Source organism: Apium graveolens, chromosome 9, assembly GCF_009905375.1.
Source record: "Apium graveolens cultivar Ventura chromosome 9, ASM990537v1, whole genome shotgun sequence".
NCBI classification, from domain to species: Eukaryota; Viridiplantae; Streptophyta; class Magnoliopsida; order Apiales; family Apiaceae; genus Apium; species Apium graveolens.
In genome coordinates this window covers 136,765,794-136,792,563 of record NC_133655.1, presented here as the reverse complement: position 1 = coordinate 136,792,563, position 26,770 = coordinate 136,765,794, and the positions used below count along the sequence as shown (strand labels likewise).

At 35.3% G+C, this 26,770-nt stretch overlaps 2 protein-coding genes across 2 annotated transcripts; both read left to right on the top strand.

The window, feature by feature from the left end:
- The first annotated feature begins 871 nt into the window (after positions 1-871).
- On the top strand, positions 872-3,719 carry LOC141682507 (phosphatidyl-N-methylethanolamine N-methyltransferase). The gene is made up of 2 exons (XM_074487202.1): positions 872-1,361; positions 3,267-3,719. The coding sequence occupies exons 1-2, from the start codon at positions 1,114-1,116 to the stop codon at positions 3,514-3,516; spliced, it is 498 nt and encodes a 165-aa protein (XP_074343303.1). The 5' UTR covers positions 872-1,113; the 3' UTR covers positions 3,517-3,719.
- A 764-nt stretch (positions 3,720-4,483) lies between these two features.
- Positions 4,484-10,289, top strand: LOC141684485 (uncharacterized). The gene is made up of 5 exons (XM_074489487.1): positions 4,484-5,187; positions 8,718-8,775; positions 8,907-8,990; positions 9,098-9,239; positions 9,691-10,289. Exons 1-5 carry the CDS (start codon positions 4,734-4,736, stop codon positions 10,060-10,062), a joined length of 1,110 nt encoding a protein of 369 aa, XP_074345588.1. The 5' UTR covers positions 4,484-4,733; the 3' UTR covers positions 10,063-10,289.
- Positions 10,290-26,770: the final 16,481 nt, after the last annotated feature.

Genomic DNA, 26,770 nt, shown 5'->3' with positions numbered 1-26,770 from the left:
TTTCTCGTGAAAATAATTACAACTCACAAGAATGAAATAATACAGAATTAATTAAAGAGTTACTACAGTTGTTTACATGGTACACCTGGTGATAGAATGAATATGAGTTAATTCTTACTTTCTTTAGTGGAAAATGTAATGATTGAATATGAAAGACGACATATTGAATATAATATTGTACAATTGACAATATGAATATATTTTCAAATTTACTTCGTTTTCTATGATAAATATATTAATAATTAGGTTAGTAATTCATGGTTATAAAAATAGGAAATTGGAATACATCAGTTGAACTATTGATTTGCGATTTATCAAAAATCAAAAATTTATATAGGTAAAATAATTATACTTAAGATGTGTAAAATTGTCATGTTTTCACTTGTACACCCATAACAAATTATAATATTATTTTATGTGCATTATTCATTAAAATAATAAGAGTCTTAATAATATTTACGTCTCTCTCTTCATTTTTTTTTCCTTCTTCCCTTATCTTTCTGATTTTTAATTGACTGTCGTTTGATTTCTTCATTTAAAATTGTAGCTCTTCATCAACTCAACATTGAGTATATTTCTTCTGTGCAGAGCCTCAAATCATGTGCTTGATTCGTCGAATTTTAACCATAAAATTTTATAATTTTGACCGAAAGTGGTAAAAATGTTTTATGCCCCGATTTTACTCTATAATATTGTTTGGTTGCCTTGCATCAATTTATTGACAAAATATTATTATAATCACAATAAACTTAATATAATAATGTTTTGTCATATATATTCAAAATCTTTAAATCAATATTAGTTATTATTCAATCTTATCATATAATAATAAGAATGTAAAACTCTATTATAAACCCTCTAGTAAGCCAATATAGGATGGGGGGCGTTTTGGAACCACTTTCCGTTACCTATCATTTTTCGTTGGGAAAAACCTCATAAAACATTTGTCCTGCGAATAAAAAACTCATAAAACTTTGATTGGAATCTGAAACCAATTTAAAACTACAACTCCCTGTACTAAAACCCTGAAAATCGATATACAACACAAGTAGTATTATCAGAAAAGCGATTCGCATCTTGAAGCTGCAAGCTAACTCCGAAGAAGAAAAAGAGATGGGTATAATAGCAGGAATCGGGGTATTATTACCATTCCCATTTTATTACTATCTCTGGAACAATCCACAGAAATGGGTTGATTTATGTGCCAAATCAGGGAAAGACCCTTCAACTGTCATGGCTTCTGTGTCTCATTTCTTGAAGCTTCTTCAGTTTATTGCTCTCTTCTCTGTCTCCACTCTTTCTTGGCCCCCTCCTCTTTATTTCTGGCCTCTCTTTTTGTTTGGTCAGTTCCTCAATTTCAGGTTAGCAATCCCTTTTACCCCCCACTTATATGTGTATATTGTCTTTGATTTATGTGTGTCTCAGTTATCTATGTTTATTTGAATCATGGCAGGAAACCTCGGTTCCACTTCAGGAATTAGTATTAAAGACTTGATAATATTACGAATTTACGATTAAGGCTTAATTGGATCTTTTGTTGTTTTATTAATGTTATTTTTACTTAGGTCTTGAAAGAAATTATTTGGCATTTTGGGTTTAGAGTTCGGGTATTGTACAATGTATACGCACACTTGTTAGGACGTTTAGAGTAGATTAAGATTAGGGGAAGTTGGGTTAAGATGTTATAAACGTAAAACAAGCTAAACATATCATGTCCACAGTACAATTTCCCAGTATATATCGTAGTCCGAAGTAGAGATGCGCACGGACTTACCCTACTTCTATGAATTCTGTCAGAGCAGACGTCTTTTAGAAAAATCCTTTAAAAGAGTTTGAGAATCTTCACAAGTGTAACAAACTGTTAGAGATAATGTGAAAGATATGATATAAGCTGATTATGCAAAAAGATTGTAACATAAAGTGTAAAAATTAATTAAAAGCATAATAAGGCAGTACAAACGCAGGTAATGCCCCTACCAGGTTTAAGAGCGGATGTAATGTATATAGATCTTTAACTCTTTTCCTTTTACGTGTAGATAACGAAAGCAATATGTTTGCTATAATAAACTAGCAAAAAAATATATGTTTCTATAATAAGTCATGTATTCTACATTTAACTTGAATTCTGTAGTTTCAAGCATTAAGTAGCACCAGTGTTATTAAAAGCGAAATCGTGTGGGGATACAATGCGAGGCAATATTGCTTCGCATGCACGAGGTGAGGCGATTTCAAAAAAGCGGTCGCTTCGATGCCATTACCTGATTAACTAATAAGTCAAGGCGATTGATAAATCATGTTTTTCTTAAAATTAAATAGAAATCTATATATAATATTAAAATATATTATATTTTCTTGATCTAAATAATCTTTGAACTCATAAAACATACCAGTTAAACTCTAGCCCAATTATTTAGAACTTTAAAATAAACTATTAACCATCACTAATGACTTGCCCCTAAGAAAAAACTGAAAATTAAAGTAAAAAAAAAACCCTACAATCTATATTTTTCATTTTACCTTTAAAGATTTACCCTTTATGTATTCTGAATTTATTTATTTAAAAGTTAATTGCCTTCACTAGTTTTAAATGTGTTTTGAGTTTTATATTATTAACAATTAATAGTTTCTTTAATTTGTACCTATGCATGTTGCTAATCAACTAGTGATACATCTTTATTTTAATGTTCTGATGGCCGAGCGATTGCCAAGCCTCTTGCGTCATGATTAATCATCGGTTTTTCTATTGTGGGCTGCACACAATAAGTACGGAGATTCATAATTTTGGGCTATTTTGGTTGGTTGAATCTTTGTGCACGCAGGGGGTCCACCACTATTTTAAAAAAGGAAGCAATCAAAATGGGCTAAACTTTTAGTTTTTCGTGTTTATCGTGTGCCCATGGGCACATAATAGAAAAACCGTTAGACAATAGATATCCCTGGTTGCCTCGTGATAAATCAATAGTCAATAGACACCCGTTGTTGCCTTGTCTTGCTTTGAGTAACACTGGCTAGCACAGTGCCACCGTTATAGTCTTTCTCCATTCCTTTACAGTATTTATTAAAAAAAAGGAATTATGTATCAGACCTTCGCCTTTTTTTGTCTCCTTTTTAATGTATATTTCAGTTGTAGTCTCATGTTAATCTTTTTGGTGAAACTTCGTGATACGTAATTGTGTATATTGTTGAAAAACAATATTTTATCTGGAATTCTTTGTTAACCAGTTTTTTACTATGTTTTACTAAATGGTAAATGGTTATGTATGTAGGGTCTATCAGTTGCTTGGTGAATCAGGGACCTATTATGGTGTGAGATTTGGAAAAAACATTCCATGGGTGACAGAATTTCCCTTTGGAGTGATTAGTGATCCTCAGTACGTTGGTAGCATTACGAGTCTTCTTGCTTGTCTATCTTGGGTACCCTTCATATACATTCTTCTGTGGGTTCTGGGATACATATTTATGATCAAAGTTGAATCTACAGAAGATCCGGCCACCCGTGCCAAGCCAATCTCTTGAATTGTACACAAGAAAGTTAACCAGGGGACAGAAACTAGTTTTGTAGGCATTATGAACTTTTTTATTTATGCCAACACTTAGAACATGGTTTTTCAGTTTTAAGATTTTCGGCGGTTGGGATTGGATGTAGAACTTTTGTTGTTAATGATAAGGTTTAGTAGACGAATATATATATATATATATATATTTGTATTTTGGACAAAGTAGCATGGTATTGGTTTCCCTGGTTCCATTTGTGGAACACTAAAGAGGAGAACGATATTTGCATACTCATTATCTGTATTACTCAGAATTGTGTTGGTTCAGTTACTGTTAACTTACCTGTTTATCATTGAATGACTGAATGGAATGTAAAATGATCAACAAGTTTATCAACAATTTACAGCAGAGTCTGAATTTTCAGACACTGATAATTGGTCCTTTAAGACAGATGACCCGGGGGCAATAAGTGTTGGGCTACAGCAGCCCAAACTGTGTCCTACGAATGAGGTGCACATGGATCCCGAGGTCACGTGTCTCCTTCATAAGTTCCAGAGACATCTTTGCTTGTTGGTTTCCGAACTAGTAGTAATTAAGCGATATTGACGATATTAACCGAAAAATCTTGAAATTTTAGCGAAATTTTTTCCATCTCGTTTAACTTTCTAATATTCACAATATTTTTTAGTTTAAAAAATTAGCTTAAAATCTGATTCTGAAGTAGATTATCTTAAATTAAAATAATACGACTTGTTAGTAAATTTATAACTTGTATATTATTATATTTAACAATTAGGACATGCAATCCGGACTTAAATTTAAGCATGCATTTAAAATCAAATCGAGAATTTTGATGCTAAACAAAAAATCATTTTTAGTGTGCATATACAGGACCTATACTGGATCTATGATGAAATTAACATAGATTTTGTTTCCTTCCATAATTATTTTTTTGAAATTAAAGCATCTAAAAAATGATAGAGGGGGATAAAACAAAAGTTTAATACTACACTACTCTACTATCCCAGTAGTAGTAGTGTGAGTACATAACAGGCAACACCATTATTGACCATCTTACTCTACAACTCTTGATTCATACTCGTTCTTCATCACTCCAATTTTTCAAATCTAGGGTTTCAAATACACAATTCACCCCCAAATGTACATCTCTTTTACCTTCATTTCCCCAATTACACTGATTTGCTAACCCTAATTTCAAATTTCTTACCTCAAGATCGATGAATTTATCTGATTCGGAGTCACGTCCGGTTCTCGGACCCGCCGGGAATAAAACCAGATCGGTCGAATTGCGTAAACCGGTGTCGAAACCAAAGAATAACACAAAAATGGAGATTGTTGGAGAAATCAAGGGCAAGAAATCGCCGGCATTTTCCGGGAATGGTAAAGTGATGAATGGTGTTTCGAATAAGGAACAGGAGAGGAAGGTGTTTAGGTCTAATTTCTCGATGAATGCTTCGTGTTCTTCGGATAATTCGTCTGATTCGTCACATAGTCGAGCTTCTACTGGGAGGATTGTTAGGAAGAGTGTGCCGATTTTGAGGAAGCAGTCGGTTAGTAAGGTGCAGAAGGTTGTTAGGGATGGGAGTACAGGTGGAGAGGTGGGACCGGTAGCGGGGGTAGGGGAGGTAGTTGATGCTAAGAAAAGATGTGCTTGGGTTACTCCAAATACCGGTATGCTAAAACTTGTTAGATGTTAACGATTTTCGTATATTTATGATTTATCTGTTTAGGAATTTAAGTTGTGTAAAGCTTGTCGGAAACTAAATTAGAAATGTATAGGAGGCATATTTGTGTAATTGTATTGCATTTATTGTTTAACTCTTCGATTAAGATAAGTGCATTTACATTGAGGTCCTTTTTATGCTAAGAAGTTTCCTAATGTTGATATAAGTGGTTCGTTGACTACACTTTCTTGTAATCAATGACCTGAATAAGCTCTAATAATGTCAACTCTTTGATGATGCTTATGTTCTGAGATTGCTATGCTAGATCAGTTGCCAATGTCAAGAATTAATTATTGTACTCTTATTACCCTAACTAGTTTTAATGCAATGTCTATTTAAGATAAGGCAGAGGTGTGTTCATTAGGAAAGTGGTCCGAGTAATTTGGAGATATCCTTTGTTTATATAATTAAACACACTCGCACTCGCACTCGCACACTCACCTTGTCTTTGGCAATGTTTGAACCCTTGACATCCCATAGAGGGAGTGAGGGAGATACTGCTAGACCAAGTGGTCATTGGTTGAGGGTATACTTTGCTTGTGCCTTTTTCTTCATCCACAAATAAATCAGCTAGATATCTTTTTATCCACTAGATTATGTAGATTTCCACTTTCAGGGTCTCTGTTATGGTAATGCCTGTTATGACAATGACAGATTAGATATATATTGAGCCTAGGCATGTGTTGTCGTATATCATTTTTAATGAAGCTTTTCTTATTTGACTGAACTTTTTTGCTGCGTGTCTTTTAGTATAATACTCTAATGATGAATATATTTATTGGTGCATGGAAAAATCCCATGTTCATTTTCCACCAGAAACAGATATGCACATGTATACGCTCGCGGGATATACCCATTCACAATCTTTTAAACAGTAGGTTCACATCTCATTTTTTTACTTGTGCTTGTCTTTTACTTCGTGTAAGGGTGTTTGTTTGTCTCTACACTGTGAACATGATTTTTCTTTCTACGTTATTGGTCCAATATGTTCTGATGCCTTATATGCTTAATGTATGTCAATTTGATGTTGTATTTATATAGTCACACACAGTTGACGTTTCCCTAATTTTTTTTTCTTCACATTTTTTTTTGAAATTCAAGTTTTGGAAGATTAGAAAAACTAGATTAATATCTTGCTCTAGTAATAATTTGATTTGGTCGATTAAGTCAATTTTTATTATGCTAATGTCCAGCACTACAGTGCCTTATTTTTGTTGAACAGTTTACTAATTTGAGTTGTTTACACATTCCAGTACAAACCTTCCCGATTACACCTATATCAACAGAGATGCGCCAAAAATAAATGTTGGGGGGATGCGTCAATAATATTGTGTTTGCAATACAATATTTAAATTAATCAGTATTTAATTAATTTACAATAAACCGATATACAACTTGTTGATATTAAATTTTTTGCAATCTTGGTTTTTAGAATATTTGGTAAATTCAACTTACGTTTTTAATGGATCAATAATATTGTGTTTGCAATAATTTATACTAATCAGTATTTAATTATTTATACAATAAACCGATTTACAACTTATTGATATTAATTGTTTTGTAATCTTTGCTTTATTAATATTTGGTAAATTCTTCTTACGCTTTTAATGTATCCCGTGTTGTTTGTTATTAGTGAGTTTACTAGTGAACTCCACCCATTTTTGTAGGCCAAGAAAGCTTGTAGTTGAACACCATCCACATTCAGTAATGCTTTAGTTGTTTACGTATATCCAGTCGGTCACTTATCCAAATTATTATATGAAATGTGTATGTAATGCTGTTTTATGTTTGTATCTATGTCACATTACATGAGAATGAAGAATTGAATGTATCAAATTATACGGAATCAGAGTCGTGAAATTAAAGAAAAGATGTTTGATTTACCAGATAGTCTGAAGAAACCCTTTTCCTCTTATGATCAAAATGTCAAGAACCCGATTTGATTGCTCATGTTATTTAAATCCTGTCCCATGTTTCTTTGTCCGAATTGCTCAACCTCTTATCCTATGCAACCCTATTGCCTATCGGTAATTGGTATAAAAAGAAAAGATTTTTTTTTATAAATAAAAGAAAAGGAATTTAATTTAACTACCAATGTTTAGGAGAGAGAACCCTCCAAGGCACGGGTTTGTTCAAAATACGAATAAACTGTGTGATAAATAAGTTACATGATTATTGATCTTGGCGAAAATATGTATTGTGAGATTAATTATCTTTGAGGAGTTTGTGTCATATGATTAATAATTCTACAAATTTGCTCAACTGTTTTCTTATATATACATGAAAGTTCAATATTTGTTATATATAAATACGTTTAAAACTTTTAGCATTATATCACATATATCTTTTGATCTAATATTTGTGTACGTCTGGTTTCATTCGTATGATGACAACTAATGACAACTATACTTTTTATAATAGTTTCTTCTAGCATTCGCATAAAAATAATTTATGTTCGTCACCCTGAAATCTTCGTATTGTGGGATTAATAATCTTCGAGAAGTATGTGTCATAAGACTAATGACCCCACAAATTTGCTCAACTATTTTTCTTATATACATTAAAGTTCGATATTTGTTATATTTATATACGTTTAAAACTTTTAGCACTATATTACGTATATCTTTCGATCTAATATTTGTGTACATTTAGTTTTGGTCGTATGATGATAACTATGCATTTTTATAATAGTTCCTTGTACCATTCATACAAAAATAATTTGTGTTCTTCGTGCTGAAGTCTTAGTACACTAACCTATTTTTTTTCTTAAAATAGTCTTTGTACTTAAAATATTCACTCAAAATAATTTTTTTTTTAAATTGTGTTAAAATTATGTTCAGTTTTAAGATAGATCAAGATAGATGTAATCTATATATATAGTTATAAATTGTTTTAAATGATGAAATAGTAATAAATATATGCAATAATGAGTTAGACAAATTGATACATTCACATTAGTTGTAATTAATATGTGTATATTAAATGAAAAGTTATTAACATATATAATTATGAGGGGTATTTTAGTAATTTTACAAGAAATAAATTGTCTCAATGAACCCCCTAGTTACTCAGGCCTAGTTAGCTCAGGCCAAGAAAGCTTGTAGTTAAACACCATCCACGATCAGTAATGCTTTAGTTGTTTACGTATATCCACTTATACCTATTATATTAGGTAATGAGTATGTCATCTCATGACATATCTCATCAAAGACAATCTCATATATAGTTTCTTTGTATATGACTATTTTCCTAACTTATACTCTTATACTCTGACCGAAACTTCCAGCAAGGCTGCTGCTTTTGCCTACCAAGTAATTTTTTCCACTCTACCTATGACTTTGTTATTTCGCTTACGGTGGCATTGACAGGCATTTAGTAACTTCTGCTAATATTAACATAAACATATATATTTACACACATCCGCACACATATAAATATATGATGAATCCCATTTTCTGTTTTTTCTTTTTTCTCAAGATCCTTGTTACGTTGCTTTCCATGATGAAGAATGGGGGGTTCCAGTTCACAATGATAGGTATGTAATAATGATATTGTTTTCAAAGTCCCCCCCCCCCCCACCTTCCCTTCTTTTAAACTTATATGAAGCTGAACTCTTCATTCAAAACTCTGTCATGGTTACGTCTTAATGTTGTTGGCCTCTTGTAGGAAGCTATTTGAACTGCTGAGCTTATCAACTGCTTTAGCAGAACTTACCTGGCCTGCCATTCTTAATAAAAGGCATATGTTTAGGTAATTGGATGTTGCTGTTTTCCTCAAATATTCAGATTCAGAACTGTTATGAGTTTACAATGTGGTAATAACCTTTCTTACTTTAAATGAGATGCATCTCTATGCAGAGACGTGTTCCAGGATTTTGACCCTGTGGGAGTAGCAAAATTAAATGAGAAGAGAATTGCAGCAGTAGGAAACTCAGCCAGCTCTCTTCTATCTGAGTTGAAGCTACGAGTAATCATAGAAAATGCTCGTCAAATATGCAAGGTATGTGCTAAATCCATGTTTTTTTTACTGAGGCTGCAAATGAAGAAGTTTTCTAATTAGGTAACAATGAATGAATGTAGATACACATATTGTGATCGGACATGTGTCTGTCTTGTTTCTCGTTTGTTCCTTTCTTCAACTCTCCCCTGACACGTGATAGACTAAATTTGTTATCTTTTGCCGCAACCCCTCGAGCCTTCCACTTTATTTTCCATTTTTCAAGTGATTCTGCCATAGGGATTATCTGGGTTGGAAGTGGGAATTAATGGTGAATAGATGCCATGAGTACTAATGTCTCAATTGTTATATGCTGTTGTACTTGATTAATATGCATGTGATTTTTTTATCTTGTCTTTTGACACACAAAAGGCCATAAACCCCAAAATTGCATTAAAATCCCTGAAAGATCTTTATCACCAACCCTATTTTTTAACCTGTGATAATGATGCAGATTATTGACGAGTTTGGATCTTTTGATAAGTATATTTGGGGTTTTGTAAACCATAAACCTACAATTGGTCACTTTCGCTATCCCAGGCAAGTTCCCATTAAGACATCAAAGGCAGATGTAATTAGTAAAGACCTGGTGAAAAGAGGGTTTCGGGGTGTTGGTCCAACAGTTGTGTACTCGTTCATGCAAGTTGCTGGGATAACAAATGATCATCTCATCAGTTGCTTCAGATTCCAGGAGTGCATATCTGCAGAATGTGCAAAAGATAAGGATGACAGCATCAAGGATAGATTTGAAGGGAAACAGACAGAAGAAGAAATTGACTTAGATGTAACAGGAGCTATCGACGGCTTGAGTTTATCGCCAGATTAGATCATCATTTTCCGAGGGGAATAATTAACACCACAAGCAGTAGTTCCATACACTACCTGCTGTTTAAGAGGAAATGTTTGTGTATATTATTGAATTATTTTGTTTAATGCATTGTAGATTTATATAGAAGTTGACATGCCAAAGATGATGATGCCCTGGGTGCATTGAAGTCATTTATTGGCTATGTTTAGTTCTTTTTCCATAGTGAGCATAATATTACTACTTCAGCTAATTTATCACGGGCCTGTGTTGCCCATGGTTGTTAAAACGGTCCTAGACTAGTATTGCCTTGCTGGTATTCTATGTCTGAAAGCAGAAGTTGATGGGTTCGACTTGTAGAAGTCTGATTAGAAATTAATAGAAAGAATGTAGTTTTGTCTCAACACCGTAAGAATAACTTAACTAAAGAAAAGGAAGTAAGCTTCATTTCATTCTGAATAATCAAAGTAATAAATTAGGTAAATCGGACACTTCTGCAGACAACGCCGCGTGCTATTGCAATGCGCTAATATTGACCGGAGCACGTTTAGGTTGGATTTTGGATAGGAATCCTAAGCACAAAATTATGGCTTTCAATATCTGAATTGACATGTGCGGGTAGGTATTAGACTATTAGAGCACCTATTCAGATATTGTTCTTTGTCTCGAAGGTGTTTGTTATTCTTTGTCTTGAAGGTGTTTGTTTGTAGTCTGCTTGTTTAATACGGTATAAGGTCGAAATTGTACATATGAGAAATTAAAATAAGCGAGCCACATGTCTTTTAGGTTTTTTAATGTCAGAATAAACTACATATTTGTGGCTAAGCATTTTTAAAAAAATTGGCTTAAGAGACGGTGGCTAAAGTTTCATTCTGCTTTTCAAATAATTGTTTGCCGTTAATTTCAGCCTAACATTTTTAAGCACATTCCTGTAATTTACCTTTTTAAAGTCTCCTAAAAGCTAAAAAAATGTTGCCTGTTGAGTTAATGTTGTTGGCAGTCGAGTTAATGCTGCGAGACTCCTCAAACAAGCTGAATCAACAAATAACGACATCAATGTTTTTCGTTTTAGATGCATACTGTATAATGAATTTTTTCTACCGGTTTTTAGTGCTCGTACCCATATAATAAGTACAAACTTTTATAATTTTGATTGATCAACACTTCTTAATAATGGTAGATCTCCTTGTAATCAAAACAACTACATCAATCAAAACATTACAAACTCATAAATTTTAGTGCTTAACATATTTTCACGAGCACACACTAGACAAACCATTTTTCTAATTTATGCTGTGCACGTACAAACCAATAAAAATTATAAAATTAACTCATTCTAATTGTTGGAGATTTTATATATATAGATAGCCTATCATTATTAAAAAATATAAAACATTCAAATTATGTAAAATTTATAAAATATTTATTATGTATTTTTCGACACACCATAAAAAAAATCAATATATAAATAGTGAAGCAACATTATATATCTTGACATCGACGTACTTTTTTTATCACCAAAGAAATGTCGGCCTCGGGGGATGAAAACCTGTTTTGGTCCTTTTGGATCAGTCGTTAGCTATGTGATAAATCTAAAAAATTTGCACAAATGGACCTTGATGGCATAATCAGACAAGTGGGTAAGGTGAGTTAGAGATGAATCTTGATGACTTTTTAGTAAATATTGAAACATCTATATTCACTTCAGTTTTTACCCTTCCTTCACTCTTGTTGATCACAACCCTTGCTCTTGCCTAATAAAAAAAGATTGAGTTTGATTTATGAAATATTAAGAAGATTCTAGATTTATAAGTCACGATAATCCTCATGTGTCTGAGAGATTTTTGCCCTTAATATCACAATTTTAGAGTAAAATGTCCAAAATATCATAACATGAATTAATGGCTCTTTATATTATACCTGACAATACTGATATACGACACGTGAATACGGTACAAAACGACGCGAATAATTAGTGTTTGGGTTCAAAAATTTGGTACACGAATACGAAAAAACATGAATATAATTAGTGTCGGGTTTGGGTGTCCAATATAGGTACACGACACGGAACAAAAGTACACGGAATAAATAAATAATTAAATTTAAAAATATATATATAATATACATATATATATATACTAAATACTTAATGTAAATTTTATATATTCTAAATAACATATATATAATTATAAATACTAAAATATATTTTATTATTCCTTGATTACGTGAGTAAACACTTCACTATTTATTTATCTGTTACATTTTTTAACAATTAATATTTTTCATATATAATCCGTGTACTTTAGTGTACTAAAGCGGGTAAACACCATTATATTAGTTTCAGGTTATTGTCACCAAATTGGTACACGAATGTAAATCCGGGTCGGGTTCGATTTTAAGGTTTAATACACGAAAACAGGAAAGTACACGAAACGTTTGTACACGACATGTAACGTTGCCAGGTTTAGTTTATATCACAGAGAAATAGATATAAAAATTGCATTTATAGTTTTACAAGGATCGTGTTGTTGGTCTCTTTATTATGCGATGCAATTAAGAACTCAGCACGCAGAAAGTTGCAGGTTCGAATCCAACATACTTATTCTAATGCGTTGCTCTCTAAACCCACACATCCAAATCATGCGTTTGCTTACTACCGCATTCTTTACATGCATTTTATTGTTTTTTAATTTTTTTTCCCAAATTTTTTGTTATGTTTTAGATATTGTTAATTTTAGAATCGCAATTCAAAAATGCGTTTTGTAAAAACGTAAATTAAAGATGTGTTTTTTCATGATATAAAGGGTCTATTATGCCCAAAAATTGGTATAAACAATATTCAGATTAAGATTGATAAAATAGGCAAAATCGAAGGAAAAACGCTTAAATCAAGGAAAAGATAAGATTAACTTTCCATAAAACGAAGGTACGCCCTTAGAACGCGCCCCGTTGTTTGAATAACTGATTGGCAGTTATGGGTGTCAGGCCTTAAAGGCGCGCCCTCCAACAGGTGGAGGAGGCGCGTCCAGTTGTCGGAAAGGAAGAGAGGATTTTCTTAATTGGAACCTGTATAGTGAGCCCTAGGGGCGCGCCTTGAGCAAGGAAGACTGTTTGGACGGGTGGTTTGGACATGATTGCTTTGACAGACTTGCTTGATTTAGACAGAATTGGAGCGAGCCCTAAAGATGAATAGTTTAAGGCGCGCCCTATGATGTAGAATGATATAAGAAGAGACCAAAGGCTGGTGACACAGGGCGACGCCTATATGCAGAGATGTCAGGGCGCGCCCTCAACTTCTACTTGACATATAAATGTAACTTTTATGTGCTCCTTATATGGATTCTCTGGAAGACTCAAGGAAGATGGAGAATGTTATTACTAACCTATTTGATGCAGGTACTCTATTGAAGAACTCCTTCCTGTAGCATATCTACAGGAAAGGCGGTGTCCGTGGTCAAAGACCTCCAGGGGTATGCCTGGACTGAAGGCCTCCTCCTGTAGTCAATGGGTGTCCTCATTGGGGATGTGGGGTGAAATCTGGTGTGTGCTTTGGGAGCTCTGTCTCTGTAGTCAACGGGTGTCCTCGTTGGGAGACTTCGGAGTATCCTGCACTTTGCACCCAAAAGCTTGGGATCACTTGTCCTGCAATCTGGTAGGGGCTCCTTATCGGGGGACAAGGATGCGTCCAACATTTGGGGTGAACCACGGCTATACCTGCGTCCACGGACTAGAGAAATAGCTGGTAGCGGAGGGTTATCCTTGGCCAGGGAGATGCCTTATCCGTGAAGTCTCGAAGCCGCGGACGAGCCTTGGGCCTTTGTGGTTGGGCCTCATCGGCGGACATTCCTAAAGCTAGTAGAAGACGGTTTCCAGTGGGTTTCCCATTGGGCCTCGGGATAAGAAATCTAAGCCCATTAGGTTTCTTGTTCCCCAAGAACTACGTGGGCTTGATCCCCTATAAATAGGGGTACGTAGGCACATTGTAAAGGGAGAGAAGCGAGAGCGCAAAGGAGCCACCATTAACCCTAAGCAATCTCAGCCCCCAATAATCACCACCACCAAATACTGTTCATCTTTTCCAACGAATACTGTTCATCGGATCAACCGACTACTGCTCACGTTTCCGATAAAGAACTGCCATCACAGATCTTGTTTCCGGCTACTAACCTCAAGTTTTGTTGTTCCCAAATTCCTCCGTCAACAGGGTCATTTCTCCTAATTATGAGATTTTGGGGCATTTTATTTCAAATTGTGATTTAAAGGGTGTTAGGTCACACACACTGTAGAGGGGGTGAATACAGTGTATAATACAATCAAATCGAACTTTAATATCTTAAGTAACAGAAAACAAACTTTATTGAAATAATAAACTCTGTTACAGTATAGAACTGTTACCTCTCAGTGATGAACAAATATCACGAGAGCTGCTAGGGTTACAATGAATAATCTTCTCGAATATGATAACACTTATAGTGTAAACCCTATGTTTGTGTTTATATACTACACAGTTACAAGATAATCGCTAATTGATATGGAATATAATTCTGCTTCCTAAAATATATCAATCAGATATCTTTTCTTCCAAGTATTCCATTCTTCACGGAACTCCTTCTTCATGCATATCTCTTCTTATGTTTATCTCGATCTTCTTTCCTTTAATCAGCTACTTTCCTTATCTAATCGTCCTTCAGCACTTAAGTTCTGATATCCAACTTCTGATGATTATCTCCTGATAATATAAGTACTGATATCCTTAAGTCCTGACTTCCAGTATAAGTACTGATTCCCAGTTAAGTACTGATTTGTCCTGTTAAGTAAGATCTGAAAACTAAACATAAATCATATTAGCCATGACATTATCAAATATATCTAACAATCTCCCCCAACTTGTAAATTAGCATAATATACAAGTTTAACAGATATTTGATGATGTCAAAAAACATTAAGTACAAATGCATGAGAATTAGACTAGATAACTACAACTTACAGTCCTTAAAGCTTTACCAATATTTAACTTCTGATAACAACTTCAGTCTGTACAAATATCAGAATTTAAGCAGTTGTAGATCTTTGACTTGGCTTCATCTTCTGATCTCTCTGATGTCAGGAGTTGTTCTGAGATAGTTCTTCAACAAACATCTCTCAGCATATCTAAGTTCATCAATCATTCTCCTTTTGGCATCTTTAAGCTCTGCAGTATCTTCACCAATTTAAAAGATTGCAGCCCTGAGATCATTAATCTTTGCTTTTCTTATATCCTGATCCAGTCTGATCAAATAAGCTTTATCAGACTCAAGATTGAATTCCACAGCCCTGTACCCTAGAAAGGTAGTTATAATTTGAGCAGAATTGGGCTTCATTTCAACTATATCACCCTTGTGATCTCTGTACTTTGGAACATATGTGCTGTCAGACTTAACAGAATAAAGCCTTTTCTGTTTCTGAATCTGATCCTTCAAATAGTTTGCAGCAGTTCCTATCAATCTGTCATCCACTTGAAGTAAGAATAGTACATGCTCCAATTCTTCAAAATACTTCAATGGAATGGCATTTTGCCTTATATGATAAACCCTACCATCTGTCATGAAATACAACAAGATGTATTCTTTCAAGTAGGTATGATAAACCATTTGTACAGATTCTAGTTGATTCAATCTCTTAGGAGTTGCTCCAATACCTGGTTCACTCAAGGAAGTTGGATCATTGGTAGTGTTATGTATTCTTCTTTCATCAGCACTTCCCAATCCAGTTTTATCTCTTGCTTCCTTTCCAGTAACTACTCTAGCTTCAAAACCACTTGCAGTAGTCTTCAAAGGCTGAGTCTGTTTTGCTTTAGTGAAACCTGGTAGGAGTGTCTTTGGTCTATCTTCTAATATCAAGTTAACTTGAGCTATGTCAGAGGTTACTTGCTTCTTCTGAATATCAGAACTTACAGTTTCTTGACTCTGAACAACTTGAGCCATGTCAGAGGTTGTTTTAAGAACTTTTCTTGAAGTCAGAGCAAGATCATCCTTTTCATCAGTAATTTCTTCATCCTCAGGAGGCACATAAACCTTGACAGGTTCACCAACCTTTTCATTACCCTTGGATCTTGGATCTATCTGCGGTTGTGATTTAGCCAATGTTGCTTCAGTATGTGTCCTTTCTTTGATCACAATGCCTTTGAGTTTTGGAAGTGGCTTTTTACCAGAAGCTTCAGATTTAGATGTGACTTTTTCTGATTTAAGTCTGGCTTCTTCTTCCATTAAACTCTCCAAATCCATTCCTGGATTTTCTTGAAGAAATAACTGTCTTGACATTTCCTCATCAAGATCTAAAAGTTCATCAGAACTTATCCTTTTACCAGTAGCAGAACTTATTCTTTTCCCAGTATCAGAACTTGTCCCGTGACTTGTGATTTCAGCTTTTCTTGATGTGAAACCTCTACCTTGACTATGTCCTCTACCCATTCCAGAGTTTCCTTGATCATCATTTTCATCATCCTTCCCTTTCAGTGTCTTGTCAGTCTTGCATTTGGACTTAATTACTTTCTCCCCCTTTTTGGCATCAGCAGGTAGAAGAAGAGAGACAAGCAATTCCACTGAGGCTTGGATTTCATTAAGTTGTGATTGCTGAGAAGCTTGATTTTTGAGAATATCATCAATCTAAGCAATCCTGTCAAAGGTAGGTTGGAAGAACATTTTCTTATCAATCTTGTGGACTTGTTCTTGCTTCATTAGTTCTTCCCTTAAGAGATGTAACTCTGCATGAGTATTTGAATGAAGACCTTGTAAATGTTTAGTACTCAATGCAGTGACTCTAAGCTGTGTTTTGAAATCATCAGTATTTAACATCTCATCAGCTTTTGTCAATTGCTCAGCCAGATTCTGTGCAGTTGGAACACAGGTGATTGAGTTCCATTCCTTAGTCCACTCCTGTCCTGCAGGAGTTTCACTCCAAGGCACTGGTGCTTCTCTGGTAACAAACTTCTTAATAAGTTCAGACTTAAGAATAGTCTGTTGAGGAGCATGTCCTGAAGGACCTGCTTCATCAGCATCTGCAGTTGGAGCAGCATCACCAGTATCTCCAGCATTTGCAGCATCAGAACTTACAGACTCAGTATCCTCTGATAAAACAACAGTGTGAGTAGCAATGGAGGCTTCAACATCCTCTAATTGCTGATCTGGTTCTAAGTTCTGATCAACAGCCATATCCTGATGCTCACCTAAAGTCTGATCATCAGCATCTAGATGCAGAGAAGGTGTTGTAGATAACTCTGGAGTTTGAACAGCATCAGTAACAGGTGTTGTTGAAGGATTAGTTGCTGTTCGAGCTTCTAAGAGAATTACTTCAGGCACAACCAAGTTTTGAACATCAATATCAGCACTTGTGCCTGGATCAACAGGAGATACAGAGGATGTGTTGACCTTTTCAGAAACGGCTTCCTTAGATAGAGTTGATGGAGAAGACGTAACTTTAGCAAATTCCTTTTCTTGTGAGATCAGAGATTCCTGATCCCCTTCCTTAGCTACTTCCTCTTCATCATCTGAAAATGGCCTATTTGCCCTCTGTTTCTTGTATCTCTTTGTAGATTTGGATTCTTTAGGAGTTTCAGGAACTGTCATTCTTCTAAGCCTCTTGAGAAGCCTAGATCCCCCAATTCCAGAATCCTTCTGAGAAGTCTCTTTCTCAGCTTTACTAACAACAGGTTCTGAAGAAGGAACCTGTTCCTCAATATCAGAGTCATCTCTCAAAGCAATCCTCCTTCTCTTTTGAAGTGTTTGAGGAACAGTCTTTGTCCTCTTAGGTTTGGAAGAGGAAGGCTTCACAGTAGGTGCTGAGGATGAGGTTTGAACAGTCTGTGAAGTGGAGAGATAGGATTTGATATATTGCCTGAGGGTTGGTTGAGTAGAATGAGTGGTAGGTGCTGATTGTTGTGGTGTTTGGGTGGTTGTTGTTGGTTGGACATCAGAATAAACAGATCTATAAGTATCAGGATCAGCATTTACTAAGATCTGTTTTACAGACTGAGGAATCTGTAATGGTCTAACCACTGATTTCTTAGTGTCAGCATTTATCAGGTCATTAAAGTAGCGTTTGGCAACCTTAAAAGGAGAAGTTGAGGAACTGACTAATTGAGGTTCATCAGTACAAAAAGTATATATAAGTTGACAGAATCTAGCAAAGTAAACAACATTCCTATCCTCTATCATCCTATCCCCAATAAAACCAATTATAGCAGTTGCAAAATCAAAATGAGTTTGGTTTATAACAGCATACCCGATGTGCTGACTCATAATTGGGATAGGATCAAAATTCGAACACTTGTTTCCAAAAGCTTTAGTGATGCAGTCGAAGAAGAAGCTCCATTCTCTTCTGATATGAGCCCGTTTCAACTGCCCAAGTTTTGCCAAACTCTGTTCATACCCCAAAGTGGCCATTAACTCCTGAAGAGCGGATTCCTCTGGAATTAAAAAAGTACATCCTTCTGGGAGATGTAGAGCCCTGCGTATTGTACCAGGAGTAACTGCATATGAAGAATCACCCACTTCGAAAACAATACTAAGAGTGCCATGTGTACCACCATTATCAAAGTGCCCAGTCCGCCAAAATGTCAGAACTTGTTGGCTCGAAAAGACTGAAGGCTGGGTCAATGCATACCCAATCTCACTGTGTGCAAGAAGATCTTGCACAAAATGCAATTCAGATGGAGATTCAGCATGATCAAGAATTGCAGCATAGTTGTTTGGAACAAATTTAGCTCCATCAATGATTAAATCCTTAGGTGTCATGTGAAAAATTGAGATTTAAGAGTGCCTGTTAGGTGTTTGGTAAAATGTCTGTATGAAAAACCAACGTGAGAAGAAGAAGGAGAGTAAAAGCAAGAAGAGAAAAAAAATATGAAGGAAAATAAAAGATTAATAAAAAATCTTCTCTCTTTCTTACTTATACTCTGGAAAAAAAATGTTACCGTTGGACACCTGTCAGACATGCAGTAATAACGGATAGTTACTGGGCTCGAGAAAACAGTAATCATTACTTATCCACTTGCCGTTTTTCAAGGAAAAACCGTTCCACTTACCCAGATATTCCATTAATCAAGGTGAAACAGTTTTAATTCAAAATTGAAACCGTTCCCACTTATTTAATTATTTTTCACTGCAACATTAATATTCTAAAAAGAAATCAAGTGAAAATGACCAAGATAAATCATATGAGTAAGTACTGATAAAGTAAAATCAGAACTTAAATTAAAACAGAATTTATATGGTCATCCGAATATGAGTATTTATCAGGATTTATCAATGCAGTACAAAATAACTTAGAGACAAAATCTTGAAACAAAAACAAATTTCATTAATATATCAAGTGAATACATTCATGAAATTGAAATTACATCAGCACTTGTACAAGATTTCCCTAAGCTGCTAAACCTAACGTCAACAGCCTTTGTCCTAGCTCAAGAAGCAGGGCACGGCTGATGATGAAGAAAAACAGGAAGAAGAAAATAAATCATTTCTTCTTCCTACTCTCGACAAACAGAATGGCGAGTCGAATGATTCGCTCTTGCTGGCGGAGAGCTTCCAGCCTTTCCTCCTCCAATCGCTCCAGATGGCGATGGTAGTCCATATAGAAGAACATGAGGTGGGTGAGTACCTCCTGTGGGACAGAGTCCCATATCTCATCAGGAATGGAAGTGACGTGCCATTCCTGCTGCCAATCGGCACAGCTTAACTCCATATTGAAGGTTTCTTAGTTCAAAAACATGTTGTATCTGACCATGGTGTTTTTGAAAAAAAAAGTATGAAGGTAAGGTGAGGTTGAGAGAAAAGATTTGATGGGCAGGCTGATGTGAAGTGGCTGCTTATATAGGCAAGAGAATGCCAAGAGACGCAAAGGAATTTAATGCTGACAGGTAGAATTAATTCTACCTCGTCTCCCTAGACTTGGAAAAAGAAAAATATTCATTGGAAAGAGAAAACATGGTTTAATGCGCATAAGAAGCAAGTAAAAGTTGACTGTTCAAGTACAAATACCATTAACCCTAACCATAGTGACTATTAATCTTCCACTTCAACATATTCTAGTTTGAACCGAGACTGTTATCAAATTTTATCCACAGATAAGTCAAGTAAAGAATTTAGACTATAATATCAGAACTTAGACTTATATCAGAACTTAACAGTCATCAGAACATAATTTCTTAACTCGAAAAAGGAATGCCTATCTTAGTAAGTCCTCATACAAGTTCTGAGTTATATTCTTCAGAACTTAATCATCAGAACATGCAATCAGAACTTGTCCTCGGAGTTTGTGCAAAGTGACACAATGACTGTTTATCTAAAACAACATAGACCACCACAGTAATTTTCATCATTCATATGGGGTGATTAGTGTGTGCATTAAGCTAAATGTCATACAAAGAGTAAAGTCTAATTCACTTCAGTATATCTTAGAAATAAGGCATAACTAAAACTTTGCTAAAGAGCTGTCATTATTCTGTAACCTACTGTTGAATGAGTTCATGCTTGAGTCCACCTCAACTATTTTGTGCTAATTTTGTGCATCTTTTTAAATTCCATTTCACAGTGGCTTCTCAGTGTAAGTGAGTCACGATTGCTTATCAGAATTTATGCTATTATCAGAGTATTTCTCCAGTAATCATAGAGTGTGAAAAGTCACCAAGAAAATATTTTGCTTTTCTAATGCATATTTATTTAATACCAGCAATGCACTTGGGTCGTCCCTTCCACATTTTTACTCTAGATCTCAAAGGAGTACCTGATTTTATTCTTTGATCCTTTTGATAAGTGAGGTTTATCAGCACTTAGTGCATTCAGCAGATTTACTAGTATCAGAACTTAACAGATGAGTAACATTATTCTAATTTGTGACTTAGTAATAAGATAAACAAAGTAAACTCAACTTAGCTCAATTATCAGAATTTGCTTGTGTCAATAGATTTCCACAGAAATAATTACTTCTTACATGGGATCATTTGTTTATTGAAGACTACTAGGTCAGCATCTAGCACAGTTATCCTCATAGGATTGAATAGTTACTTAAACAGACATATCACTTACCAGAGTTTAGAAACATATATCAGACAACAGTCAATACTTAAACACATTTGTCAATTAAGCACAGAATACACAAAGAGATTAAATTCTGTAAATACTGATCATAAAGTCTGATATATCAGAACAAGACTAAGCAGATTTAGAGAAAGAACCTGAAACCATTCCAAGTTCATTTACCAATCTTGTAAAAGTGGCTTCACACAATGGTTTTGTGAAGATATCTGCTAGTTGTTGATCTGTTGGAACAAAGTGCAATTCCACTGTACCTTCATCCACATGTTCCCTTATGAAGTGGTACCTGATGCTGATGTGCTTTGTCATAGAGTGTTGAACTGGATTACCTGTCATAGCAATAGCACTTTGATTATCACAGTAAATAGGGATTTTGAAATATGTCAACCCATAATCCAGTAACTGATTCTTCATCCAAAGAATCTGTGTACAACAGCTTCCTGCAGCAATATACTCTGCTTCTGCAGTTGATGTGGAAATTGACTTTTGTTTCTTGCTGAACCAGGAAACCAATCTGCCTCCAAGAAATTGGCAGCTTCCACTTGTGCTTTTCCTGTCAATTTTGCAACCTGCAAAATATGCATCTGAGTAACCTATTAGTTTAAAATCTGATTCTCTAGGATACCACAATCCCAGATCAGCTGTTCCTTTAAGATACTTAAAAATTCTTTTCACAGCTGTTAAGTGAGGTTCTCTTGGATCTGCTTGAAATCTTGTACAAAGACAGGTAGCATACATGATATCAGGTCTACTGGCAGTTAGATAAAGTAGAGAGCCAATCATACCTCTGTAATCAGTAATATCTACTGATTTACCAGTATCCTTATCCAGTTTTGTTGCAGTGGCCATGGGAGTGGATGCACTTGAACAATCTTGCATTCCAAATTTCTTCAGCAAGTTTCTGGTGTACTTAGTTTGACAAATAAAAGTGCCTTCTTCATTCTGCTTGACTTGAAGGCCCAGAAAATAGCTAAGTTCCCCCATCATACTCATCTGATACCTTGACTGCATCAGTTTGGCAAACTTCTTGCAAAGTCTGTCATTTGTAGACCCAAAAATGATATCATCAACATAAATCTGGACCAGAAGTAAGTCCTTTCCATGGTTGAGGTAGAACATTGTTTTGTCTATTGTTCCTCTGTTGAATCCACTTTCCAGAAGAAACTGAGCTAAAGTCTCATACCATGCTCTAGGAGCTTGCTTAAGTCCATAAAGTGCTTTATCAAGCCTGTAGACATAATCTGGATGTTTGGAATCTACAAAGCCCGGAGGTTGTTCAACATATACTTCCTCCTCCAATTCTCCATTGAGAAAAGCACTTTTCACATCCATTTGAAAGACAGTAAACTTTTTGTGAGCAGCATAAGCCAAAAATATCCTTATGCCTTCTAACCTAGAAACTGGTGCAAATGTTTCATCATAATCAATTCCATCCTGTTGAGAATATCCTTTTGCAACCAGCCTTGCCTTATTCCTTGTAATTATGCCATCACTGTCAGTTTTGTTTCTGAATACCCACTTTGTACCAACAACAGATCTATTCTTTGGTATTGGCACTAGGGTCTAGACTTTGTTTCTTTCAAATTCATTTAACTCTTCCTGCATTGCTTGCACCCAATCAGCATCTTGAAGAGCTTCTTCCACTTTCTTTGGCTCAGTCTGAGAGAGAAAAGAATTGTAAAGACATTCGTTTGAAGTACCTGTTCTAGTTCTGACACCTGCATCATGATTTCCAATTATCAAATCAGGTGTATGTGATTTTGTCCACTTCCTTGCAGATGGAAGGTTTTCTCTAGAACTGGATGCTCCCCCATGATCCATGTTGTCTTCATTTTCATTTTCTGACGCTCCCCCTGAAACTATGCTCTCTGAGTTGGATTCTTCAGAATTTAGATTTTCAGCACTATCAGAACTTGGCTTATCAGAACTTGACGAATCAGAACTTGAAGATCCAGACGAATGTTCTGATGTTTCTTGAGATGTGGTAAGATCTTGAGTATGCTCCCCCTGCACAGGTGCATCTTCCTTTGGCGTAGTCACCACAGTTTCAATAACATCAGAGTTTAATCCATCAGAATTTACAGTATCAGGACTTAGACTGTCAGGATTTTCAGTATCAGAATTTGAGTCTTCATTTTCAAATCTCAGCTGATCATGATCAATAAAATCTTCAAGACCAGTAATCTTCTTGTCATCAAAGGAGACATTGATAGATTCCATGATCATTTTTGTTCTCAAATTATAGACTCTGAAGGCTTTTGTGGAAAGTGGATATCCAACAAAGATTCCTTCATCAGCATTTAGATCAAACTTGGATAGCTGTTCAGGATGAGTCTTGAGAACAAAACACTTACATCCAAATACATGAAAGTACTTCAGATTTGACTTCTTTTTCTTCACCATCTCATAAGGTGTTTTTCCTTGCTTGTTAATGAGAGTTGCATTTTGAGTAAAACAAGCAGTCTGCACAGCTTCAGCCCAGAAATAGGTTGGAAGCTTTGCTTCTTCAAGCATTGTACGTGCAGCTTCAATGAGAGTTCTATTCTTCCTTTCAACAACTCCATTTTGCTGTGGAGTTCCAGGAGCAGAAAATTCCTGCTTTATTCCATGGTTTTTGCAGAACTCTTCCATTATCAAATTCTTGAACTCAGTGCCATTATCACTCCTTAAGGTTTTTACAGAATCTTTGACCAATTTATCCAGATGTTTGACATGATCAATCAAGATAGATGCAGTTTCACTTTTTGTGTGCAAGAAATACACCCATGTGTATCTAGTGAACTCATCCACTATGACCAATGCATATTTCTTCTTTACAATAGACATGACATTTACTGGACCAAATAGACCAACATGTAGTAGATGATAAGGCTCAAGAATTCATGATTCAGTCTTGCTCTTGAATGAAGATTTTCTTTGTTTGGCCTTCTGACAAGAATCACAAAGGCCATCAGGAGCAAATACTGACTTTGGCAGTCCTCTCACAAGATCTTTCTTGACCAGTTCATTTATATTGTTGAAATTTAAATGAGAGAGTTTCTTGTGCCAATTCCAGCTTTCTTCAATTGATGCTCTACTCATCAGACAGATTGCAGAACCATCAGTACTTGTTGAAAGCTTAACTTCATAAATGTTACCACGCCTGTATCCTTTCAGAACAACTTTACCTTTAGATTTACTCACAATTTCACAGTGTTCTTCAAAGAAATCAACATGATAACCTCTGTCATAGATTTGACTTATACTCAGCAGATTGTGTTTAAGTCCTGAGACCAGAGCTACTTCTTTAATGATGACATTCCCAAGATTGATATTGCCATATCCCAATGTTTTTCCAATGTTGCCATCCCCATAAGAAACACTTGGGCTAGCTTTCTCCACAAAGTCTGATAGCAGGGCCTTATTTCCAGTCATATGTCCTGAACATCCACTGTCCAAAACTAGAATATTTTTCCTGTTGCCCTGCAATCACAAAGACCACTAATGATTAGTTTTAAGGACCCAGACTTGCTTGGATCCTTTGGTCTTATCAAGTTTGTTAACATTTGCAGCGGATTTAGCATCAGAGTTTATGTTAACATTTTTCTTATCAGAATTTACACTATCAGACTTTGTATCAGAATTTACACTAGAAGGAACAATGGAAACTTTCTTCAAAGAAGGTTTTATTTGATAATAATCATAGTACAAACTATGATATTCCTTACAAGTATAAATGGAATGCCATAAACTACCACAATGAAAACAAGGATTTTGTGGTTTATATCTAACAGACTGACTCTTAACTCCTGATTTTGAAGGTAAGGAGTTAATGTTTTTATTCTTCCTGCAAAAAGAAGCCAGATTGTTAGAACTTCCACAGTTATGACATGTTTTCCTAGAAGCATCAGGAACAGGTTTATAATCATTGCTTTTATTCACACCTTCCTTTCCATTCTTATTTTTCCTAGGTGATTTTACCTTGTTTGCATTCTTAACATCTTTCAGCTTATGCTTAAGCTGCTTCTTAGTCATTAAGCCTATGTTTACTTCAGCTGTCTTTTCCTGTTTTAGTTTGTCAGAAGTTAATTCCTCTTTAACTTCTGATTTCTCATTATCAGACTTTACAGTTACAAACTTAACATGTTTTAACTTTGGCTTTTGCTTAACAACAGGCTTAATTTCTACAGTTCCTTTATCATTCTTATCCTCTCCATAACCTAAGCCTTCTTTCCAATTTTCACTACTTAGCAAATTTTGAGTTGTTCTGCCAGAGTTAGTCCAAGTCCTGATAATCTCTCTTTCCTTTTCTAACTCAGTTTTTAAAGATTCATTCATTTTTAGCACTTCATCCCTAACATAAAAAGCATCATCTCTATCCTTCTGAGTTTGATGGAACATAACTAACTCTTTTTCTAAGAAATCATTTCTTTTCTTAAAAGCAAGATTTTCAGAAGTTAATCTTTCACATGTTAAAGTTTGATCTCTATAACTAACAAACATGGTTTTAAGATATCTTCTCAACTCATTAATATCATCAGTATGAAAAGCATAAGTAGTTTGAGGTACCTTTGTTTCAGAAGCTTCAAAACTGCTCTCAGCACTTTCTTTATCAGCATTTGCCATCAATGCATAGTTCTCCTCACTTTCAGAGTCTGAGGTGTCTGTCCAGCTTTTCTGCTTTGTGACAAGAGCCTTGCCTTTGTCACCCTTTACCTTCTTGCAATCAGGAGATATGTGGCCTTTCTCACCACAATTATAGCATTTGGCATTGGTATAATCTCCTCTATCAGACTTTCCTCCTCTGCCTTCAGATCTTCTGAAATTCTTCTTATCAGAACTTATGCCTTTTCTGGAAAACTTCTTTCCCTTCCTGAACTTCCTGTATGCAATCTTTGTGATCCCTTTCACCATAAGAGCACACAGCTTCATCATCTCCTCATCAGCATCAGTCTCAGGCAAGCTTTCAGAATCTGAGTCATCATCACTTTCAGAACTTGATGACTCAGTATCAGACTTTGTGAAAAGAGCTTTACCCTTGTCTTTCCTTGAGGTAGCTGCCTTCGGGGATTCTTCTTCAGCCTTAAGAGCAACTGTTCTTGACTTTCCTCCTTTTCTCTTGCTTCTTTGTTCCATCTCAAGTTCATGAGTCTTGAGCATTCCATAAATTTCATCAAGAATTGTTTCATCACGATTGTAATTGTCTCTTATTGTTGTTGCCTTCAAATCCCAACATTCAGGAAGAGCTAACAGGAATTTAAGGTTTGAATCTTCAAGATCATACTCCTTATTAACCAGTGACAGATCATTCAAGAGTTTGACAAATCTATCATATAAATTAGTCAATGATTCATTAGCCTTTGAATCAAAGTGTTCATACTCTTGAGTGAGTATTGTCTTCCTGTTCTTTTTAATCGTATCAGTTCCCTGACACCTTGTTTCCAGAGCATCCCATATCTCTTTAGCAGTCTTACAGTTAATTACCCTGTTTGACATTACATTATCAATGGCACTATGCAGTAAGTGTCGTACCTTAGCATCCTTAGCAATTGATGCGATATCTTCAGCAGTATAATCACTCTTTTCCTTTGGTACGGTTTTTGCTGCTTCACCTGCAACTGCAACAATGAGCTTGGTTTGTGAGGCCCTTCCTTGATTCTATCAAGATATTCTGGATC